We start from the raw sequence: 8,306 nt of genomic DNA on the forward strand, positions 1-8,306 counted from the left end.
TGGTGAGTCAGTGAGTGACATTTCCAGAGCTTCATGTTACTTTTGTGGGATTGAGTCTCTGGCATTATTTTCAGTAGACAGTGATCTCCTGTAGCATCTCAAGTCCTGGTGACCTGGTATTTCTGTTTACATGCGGTCTTGCCCCTCAGCCAAACCTGATAATGCAGCATGCCGCCACTGGCCTCTCTGGGGCTCCAGACCCTGGGCTGCAGGGTTCCAGGCCCTGACTGGGAACCTCACCACCTCTACTTGTTCTCTGCAGGTTGTGGACCTGGCCTGCTAGCAGATGCCAAGATGCGGGTATTTGAACGCTCAGTGTATTTTGGTGATTCCTGTCAAGATGTTCTTAGCATGCTTGGCTCTCCACACAAGGTCTTCTACAAGTCAGAAGATAAGGTAGAGGAAATGTGTTTATCAAGTGAATAGGTGATCTTGCTCTTTTTATTTAATCAACTTGAACTTAATAGTGAATAAATATAGACTGCTGTTTTCCCATAGAACCTGTTCTATTAAAGCTAATGGAAAAAAAGTAAAAAACTGATGGAGAAGTAAATTGAAAGCTGTCTTCTGACCCCTGTTGGTCAGATTGTCCTGCCTTTCCTTGGAGACCAGGGCCCAGGCTATAGTCAACAAAGCTGTCTCGGTTGTTCAGCACCAGCATTGGGGACTCTCACACTCTTACTTACCCAACAGATGACTGTCATACAAGAAACACAACTAGTAGACTCATGTCATCCAAGAACTGTATTAATGGATTGGATTTTAATTCATTATTATTTTTCCCTAACAGATGAAGATTCATTCTCCTTCTCCTCATAAGCAAGTTCCATCCAAGTGCAATGACTACTTTTTTAACTACTTCACTCTTGGAGTGGTAAGCTGTGATTCCTTAGAGAAGTGTTCCATTTCCCTGGGGGTGTGCAGTGCGCTAGGCAGGCCTGTGTGTACACTTGCAGCTTTAACTGTGCTGGCGCATGGAAGCCATAAGGATCTGGCAGGTCCTGGCTTTCAGAACAACCAGGTTCTCTGAGCTCCTTGACAGTCAGGGGAGCCCTGAATCTTCTCATTAGCTTTTAAGGCAAAATATGTGCTCAGTTACATTTTTAATCTGGTGCTTTTTGTCAGGGAAGATCTCCCTGACCATGTTTGAGTTCCCAAGCGGTGGGAGCTGTAGCCCTCTGCCTGTGGGGCCTACTGGTACAAGGCTTGGAATGAGGACGCCTGGAGATGGTTGAGTGTGTGTCGTCATCCCATTGTGCTAGGCCTCAGCTGTCCCCTTGGTTGTTTTTTGGGTCAGAGCTGTTCCCCAAGGGCATCCCCACTGTGGAGCAGGTGTCTTCGAGTAGGACATGCCCTCGAAAACCCCCTGCCCGCCTCAGTAACTTTACCCACTTGAGCATCCTTGTTTTCTATCCCAGGACATTCTCTTTGATGCGAATACACACAAAGTGAAGAAGTTTGTCCTACATACCAATTACCCTGGACATTATAATTTTAATATGTGAGTATACCTGCACCTGCCCCTCCAGGAAAGAGCTTGGGCCTTGGATGTTTGCTAATTCATGAAAAGTAAACAATTTCGTGAATGTTTTCTGTTCCTGGTGCAGTGTCCATTACCTTATATCTCTCCATTTATACCCATTTTACAAATAGAGAAATGGATTCAGAAAGCTTGGCCTCTTATCTGAGATGATAGGGTCTTCAGAGCCCCCCAGCTATGCCCTTTCTGGTTTGACTCTAGGCCCAAATCTGGCCTCTCCAGGGCTTTGAGCAGGTGTGCCCGATCCTGTTCTTCCTGGGATGCAGAGTTGAGATGTGGGGGTGGTCAGGTCTCCCAAGGGGTCCCACCTTTACCTGTCTCCCTTCTCTCTCTAGTTATCACCGCTGTGAGTTCAAGATCCCCCTAACCGTAAAGAGAGGTGAGTAGTCAGTGTTCTCAGGGTAAGGAAAGGGTTTTAGAGTCAGTCTCTCATGCTTCGAAGAGATGATGATCCTAGCAGAGAGGGTGGCAGTGGTTGGATGTGTGGGCTGTTTGCCCACCTGCTTCTCCTCAGAGCCTCAGCTCCTCTGGGTTGGGTTCTTGGTTCTGGGGGCCACATGGTTTTTGGTCTGTAGTCTCCTGGAAGCCCTTAAGGTCTTATCCTGTGCCTGTGGGATTGTTGGTTTCCAAACTTCAATCCCAGTGCATAGTGCGGCGAGGGCTGGGATCGCAGGTGGGCTGAGCCATCTGCCTGAGCAGATGTGGAACTGAGTCCAGGCCAGGCCAGCTACCAACCATGCTGTGTTCTCTTTCCAGAAAACACAGAGGGTCAGACAGAAACATGCACAACCTACAGCAAGGTGAGCACCTACTTTTCCCACCTGACACAGTCTGAAAATGAGGAGGGCATGAGCCTGCCAACAGTCCGGGTGCCTGTGTCCTTTGGGCCAGCCATTGGTCACAGTGGGGTCGGGTCCCTACTAATCCCCTGTCACCCTCATCCCTCTTGTAGTGGGACAACATCCAGGAGCTCCTGGGACACCCTGTGGAGAAGCCTGTGGTCCTGCACAGGTGAGTAGGGGTTGCTTTCTGATGGCCCCACTCAGCTCCTCACCGCCTAGAAGGACCAGGAACCCTAGCAGTGGGTATGGCTTAAAACCAGCAGGAATTTCTGATGTTGCCACACGCTTCCTGCCTTAGCCCTGTGAGTTACAACTCAGCTAACAGTTCTGCACATTTACTTGCAACCAGAGGGGCTGCCCCTTCTCCTTCCTACCTCCAGTTGCTCAGAGAGGGAGGCAGTTTGACTAGTTGTCCCCATCACACCTGCTACCTGCTTTAGTTCACAGCCCAGTACCTGGTTGCCCCGCTGTCTGAGGTGCCTTCTCCCTCCTGACTTTGTACACTCCAGTCCAATTGCATAATACCCTTCTGTGCCAGCTGGACTGCATAGGATTCGGTGCTTGAGTGAGATCAATCACTGTGCCTCGGACCTCAAGAGCCCGTGTGGGAAACACTCAGAGCCCTGAGGGACCACTGGCTAACAGCCCCTACCCCAGAGGGAACTGGATGCCCCAGCTGGCCTAGGTCTCTGCCCCTCTAATTCTGGCTTCCCTGGCCTCAGGTCCTCGTCCCCAAACAACACCAACCCTTTTGGCTCCACATTCTGCTTTGGTCTTCAGCGGATGATCTTTGAGGTAAGCCCTAGGGGTTGAGTGGCTGGTGATCATGGCAAGGACAGGCAAGTGATGGGGGAGAGAGATTGGGGAGAGCCTGAGGGCCCTGCTGGGCAGGCTCATCCAACAAGATGAGGGGAAATGGGGAGCCCACATTTATATTTGAAAACATGAGTACAATAGCAAAGGGAACTGCAGGGCAAGCGGGGCTCTGTCCGGGGGCATTGCGGGGGCCTCTTTAAATGCCATATGAATGAATGTGCAGTGGGGCGAGTGGCTCTTGAGGCTCCACTGGCTGGGAGAAGAATGGGCTGTCCTTGCTTTCCCATCTGGTTGTCATACCTTTAGCAGACCCCTAGCAGTTCCAGAAGGGCTGGACAGATAGGTATGGTGAAGTTTATGTGTCCCAGAGGAACAGGTAGACACAGGGCAGAGGTGACCCTTAGCATGAACCTGGGGGTGTTGAGGGGTCAGTCCAGCCCCATGTGCAAGTGTGTTGCACACACAGGTGCTGCCTCAACTGCCTTCTCTTCCGTCACAGCCCAGGACTGATCCCACTGGGGGTTTTGTGGGAGTTTTGCTGTGCTTACATCCCTTCAACTCCTCCCCCTCGACTCACTGTCTTCTTCTTATGCCAGGTCATGCAGAACAACCACATCGCCTCGGTGACCCTTTATGGCCCCCCCAGACCTGGTGCCCACCTGAGAACCACAGAGCTCCCCTAGGAACGTCATGACCCTTGCCCCTCTGCCCAGTGGAACTGTGCATTGCATCCTGTTCAGTGGGCCACCCCGTGGGTTTTCTTGGACATCTTGCCAGTGTGGAAGGGCTGTTGTGGTATTTTGAGGTGGGGCTCGGGCTGGGCACTCTGCCATGGGGTGAGAGGCCCAGATATTCCTCAGTCCGTTCTCAGCCTGCTGGTGCCAACACGGGACACAGACTGCAAAGAGAAGCACAAACTCTGAGCCTTGATAACTGGAGCCAGGAGCTCTCAACTAACATGTAAGGAGACAGGGTTCTGTCTCCCTGTCCCACACCCATTGGGAAAACTTGGGACTTTTCTGTGGCTGAGAACACAGGCACCCAGACAAGGACACGGTCCTGCCTTTGGCCCAACATTGCCACAGGACCTTTAAGGCAAGCAGGTAGCCTGTCCATAGTACTTGGTTGCGACTTTTGCACTACATCCACTTTAGTTACTTGATGAGCTGGCTGTGGCCAAGGTGGCCCACCTGCCCTTCCCTGTTCCTTTCTTGCACGCGCTCCCTGCCAGGCCCAGTAGGCACACCTAAGTGGTTAAAACACAACTTTCTACCATCAAGGTCTGTGCCCAGGCCTGGCTCTGCCCATCTTGGAGCAAGCCTTCAAGGTCACCTGTTCCCCTGCTTTGCCCCAACGTTGCTGGTGGGGCTGCATGTTTCCATTCTGTTTGCCTCTTTTATTTAATGCCAAAGTTTTAGCCAAAGACATCTTCCTCCTTTTTTGTGTGTTTCAGCATTCTGTTCTGCACTGTGGGCTTGGCTCTCCTGCCCTGACTCTGGGCAGTGTCCCCTGGCCGGGCCCTTTCACACGGCTCAAGGCCTCTGGGGCTCGTGGAGGGCTGGGCTGCTCCCTCTTCATGGGACTTGCTAAGGAAAGAAGCATATGTGCTTTAAAAATATTAATCCTTTTGAAAAGAATTGAGAAGAGAAATGTATAATTTTATCCCATTTTTAATATTTTGGTCTAGCAACTTGTGATACATAGATGACAATTTTGTGAGGTTTTTCAAATGTGTGTACATATTTTTGTAAATATGACTCTTTTGTAATTAATTCATGTACAGCCTCATTCTGTATAGTTTAACAATGAATGTGCGGGGGACCAGCCCCGGGCTCTTGTGTGACGTTCCCATGACTTCGTGACTGATTAGTGTCTTCCCGTGTGGATGGTGGCCTGGCCAGAGACCCCCACACATCCCACTGTGGGGCAGCCAGGACTCTTCCCATCCTCCTAGAATGGGGGAATCTTCCTCATGCCCTATCCATACCCCTCCTCCAATAAAGACCTGTGCCCTCAGCAACAGCTACCCATGTGCTGATGCTGGGATGTTTGTACTAAAACAAGCCTGGAGGCATTGGTGTTTTTTTGTTGGTTTGTTTGTTTCTGAGAAAGGGGATGGTTGAAGAAGATGGGGAATTTTACAGCTGAAATCATCTTAGAAGAGGTTCCTTGGCTTCTCTGAAGGGGGCAGCACAGACTCCAGTGGGAGACTGGCATAGTTGCATGGGTGTAGGTTCTCCAGTGGGTAGCTGGAGGTGGGGGGAGACTTCAGGTAGGACAGTGTGCCGTCTGTGTGCCTCCACCCCAGGTGTTCCACCTAGTCCAGGGCTTAGGAGGGGCTGGCCCCAGGAAAGAAGATCTAAAGACCTAGACAGGGCAAAGACCAATTTGCAAACTGGAGGGGCAGATAGGAAGCAAAACACCTACTTTCAGACTGAGTTGTGGCAGAATGGCTGCCGGTTCCATGAGGACTGAGGCCAGGCCCTTTACCCCTCGCTGTGGGGTCCAGCTTTGAGAAAGACCTGCATTTGTTGGCATCACTCTAGGGGTTCTGAACTAAGGAGCATGGTCAGACTTCATGAGCCTCTGCCGCCACCCCTCCCCCCATACATACACTCACACATCCCTGCTAGGAGGACCAAGCATATTCACCTGCTTGGCAAAGAGCCTGGTTCTTCACCACCTCAGCCCTGGCTATCTCAAAAGTGCCACCATTAGATTGGTTCCAGATCACGGCCCAGTAGAGAGGGTCAGCAGGAGCCAAGCTCAGTCTTCATTCCCTGGGCCTTCTGAAGGCAGACACCTGGATACCCCTTTATGGGGAAGAACCACATACACAGCACTAACCCGCCTGGGAAACCTACCCTTCAAGCTACCTCCCACTTATATCCTGGGTCTGAATGAGGGGGGCTTAGAGCTGTGATAGGAGGCTAGGGGCCCCACTGGAAAGGGCCAGCAGGAACAGGCCATGGACGCGCACAGGCTTGCTCGTTCGGCCCATGCAGCAGGTGCCACATAAGCCAGATGTCAGCAGCTGAGAGCCCGTGCACTACAACCAGCTCGCGATAAAAGCAGGGGTCGAAGGTGTGGAGGTGCGGTGCGGCTGAAGGTCGAGGGATGCCAAAAGTGCGGAAAGCAGGATGAGGTTCAGGCGTGAGGCGCAGGCGCTGTAGACACATGCCCAGAAAGACGTCGTCGATGGGGAAAAGCTCAACCTGTGCGCAGGCACTGGCCAGGCGGCGCAGCGTGGCCCCCGAGAGCACGAAGCCGCCGCCACCTGCGTAGGCCGGGTAGGCTGGCAGGCCGTACACAGCCTCCGGGATGTAGTACTTGCTGGCCCGAACGCGGATTGGCCGCGCCTGCACGATCACGTCACCTGCAAGCAAGTCCTGCTCCGGGTCCCTTGGCGCTAGGAACTCCAGCAGGTTTCCCACGTGCACGAACACGTCGGCGTCGCCTTTAAACACGAAGCGCACGTCGGGGCAGTAGGCGGAGGCCCAGGCCAGAAAGTGGATCTCCTTGAGCGTTAGGTTGAAGAAAGTGTCGTCGAAGGCCCAGAGCAGGATGTCCGCGTACGCGCGGCTCTCGGCACGCAGCAGGGCGCTCCAGTGCGTTTGAGTGCCCGCTTCCGCCTCACCCCCGACAGTGCCTGTGCCCCTGGGTACGCCCAACAAGAACACCCGGCGCACTAGCGCCCCCTGCACGCGCCCCTCAGCACCCCACGTCTGGCGCACGGCCTGGCGCCGCTCGAAGTCGGCCGCCACCGACTTGACGGCGATGAGCAGGTCGGGTCCGCGGGGGAACGCGCCATTTCCTTGGCACTTGTGCGGCTGATTAATGAGGAGAGGGAAGCGCCGCTGGTCCTTGGCGCGCAGATAGCGGCCGAAGTCAAACGGTCCCGTGGGCGTGGGCGGCTCCGGCGTATCCCCTTCGTAGGCCGGAGGGGCTGCACCCGTGTCCGGGGCCTGAAATACACGGAGCCCGGGGGTGGGCCCTGGCGCCGCCCTCCCTTGTGCTCGCGTCGCGCTTGTCGTCGGGGCCGCGCCTTCGTGCTGCGCGTAGAGCAGGAGGCCGAGGGTGGTGCCGAGGAGCAGCGTGAGCAACGCTTCTCGGCGTAGGCGCAGCCTCCGCCTCATGTCAGCCTGGCCGGCGCTCGCGCCCCCTGCGGAGAGACTCAGTCAGGGGCTCGCGACGTGGAAGCCAACAGCCGGCGGGGGCTCCCGCCCCGCGCTCCCGGAAGGGAGGCCGCGGGAGGCCACAGGCCAGGGTCTCCGGCTACTGGTCGTTCACCCCCCTCCGGGTCCTCCTATACTGGACCCTAACTCCCCCCCACTGGGATGGACACCCTGAAAGGACAAGAGGTTCTTCCTCTTAGCCGTCTGCCGCTCTTTCAGCTCCGGCCCAGGACGGTGCCCCAGAGCCCGGCCGAGAGTCGCGGAGCCTCGGCCCCACCCCCTTCCCGCGCTGAGGCCGAATCCCTTCCACCCATCCCTACCCACCACGGCGGTCCTTGGGATCCTGACACACCTTCTGCCCTTGGGAATGGCGCGGCCCCGGATGCCGGGGCCTCCGGGGCTCAGCGCAGGGTCCCAAGGGCGGCCATGGACGGGGCCTGGGCCAAATGCAGCGTTGGCAGGAAGGGGGGCCAGGGCCGCTGCCACGTGACCCTACAGCTGTGTGCGCCCGGACATCTGGAGCTCAGCTCCGCCCTGGCGCCGCGGGAAAGCTGTCTCCAAGTGGAGACTAATCTCTGAAAGGGATCCTCACGGTCAGTTCTTTCTCCGGAAGGCTCAAAGAGGTGAGTTCTGGTCTTCTTTCTGACTTAAACTCCCCAATTCTGCCTTTGCAGGGGACGGGAAGAAGCGCTAGCCTTTTTGGTTAGTTTCCCCACCCTTGCCTCTCCAGAGCCGGAAGGGCCTGGGCTGGCAGGAGCCCCAGCGCAGGCGGGCTTGGCATCCTCCGGCCCCTCCCAGGCCATCCTTGGAAGTGCCTCTTTTCTGTGTACCAGGAGCCCTGGTTCCCCAGGTACATGGAACCTTCCTTTCTCCTGGTTCTGCCATGCCCACCAGCAGACACACCACACACACAAGGACCAAGACGACTGCTTG

At 55.1% G+C, this 8,306-nt stretch overlaps 2 protein-coding genes across 7 annotated transcripts in view; one reads left to right on the forward strand and one right to left on the reverse strand.

Annotated features, from left to right (window-relative positions):
• Window positions 1-5,261, forward strand: part of PHAF1 (phagophore assembly factor 1) — a 32,148-nt gene extending 26,887 nt beyond the window's left edge. For all 4 annotated transcript variants that reach the window (XM_069550090.1, XM_069550094.1, XM_069550093.1 and 1 more), the window contains exons 10-17: window positions 263-396; window positions 791-874; window positions 1,419-1,501; window positions 1,876-1,919; window positions 2,297-2,340; window positions 2,493-2,551; window positions 3,105-3,177; window positions 3,795-5,261. In XM_069550090.1, the coding sequence (XP_069406191.1) occupies window positions 263-396; window positions 791-874; window positions 1,419-1,501; window positions 1,876-1,919; window positions 2,297-2,340; window positions 2,493-2,551; window positions 3,105-3,177; window positions 3,795-3,881 (608 nt within the window). In that variant the 3' untranslated portion in view covers window positions 3,882-5,261. The remainder of the gene's footprint in view (window positions 1-262; window positions 397-790; window positions 875-1,418; window positions 1,502-1,875; window positions 1,920-2,296; window positions 2,341-2,492; window positions 2,552-3,104; window positions 3,178-3,794) is intronic.
• B3GNT9 (UDP-GlcNAc:betaGal beta-1,3-N-acetylglucosaminyltransferase 9) lies at window positions 4,853-8,113 on the reverse strand. Of its 3 annotated transcripts, none has more exons than XM_069550098.1 (2): window positions 7,726-8,113; window positions 4,853-7,360 (listed from the first exon to the last, which is right to left on the reverse strand). In XM_069550098.1, the coding sequence occupies exon 2, from the start codon at window positions 7,332-7,334 to the stop codon at window positions 6,129-6,131; it is 1,206 nt and encodes a 401-aa protein (XP_069406199.1). In that variant the 5' UTR covers window positions 7,335-7,360; window positions 7,726-8,113; the 3' UTR covers window positions 4,853-6,128. The 3 variants fall into 3 exon arrangements, with proteins under 3 accessions (XP_069406199.1, XP_069406196.1, XP_069406197.1); XM_069550095.1 differs by having other exon boundaries at window positions 7,698-8,101; XM_069550096.1 differs by having other exon boundaries at window positions 7,694-7,891.
• Between the last annotated feature and the right edge of the window lie 193 nt (window positions 8,114-8,306).

This window comes from Ovis canadensis, chromosome 14 (genome assembly GCF_042477335.2).
Source record: "Ovis canadensis isolate MfBH-ARS-UI-01 breed Bighorn chromosome 14, ARS-UI_OviCan_v2, whole genome shotgun sequence".
Taxonomy (NCBI): Eukaryota; Metazoa; Chordata; class Mammalia; order Artiodactyla; family Bovidae; genus Ovis; species Ovis canadensis.

Excerpts from the sequence above, each read along its gene's own strand:
- B3GNT9 (XM_069550098.1), bottom strand. The coding sequence starts at position 7,334 with ATGAGGCGGAGGCTGCGCCTACGCCGAGAAGCGTTGCTCACGCTGCTC.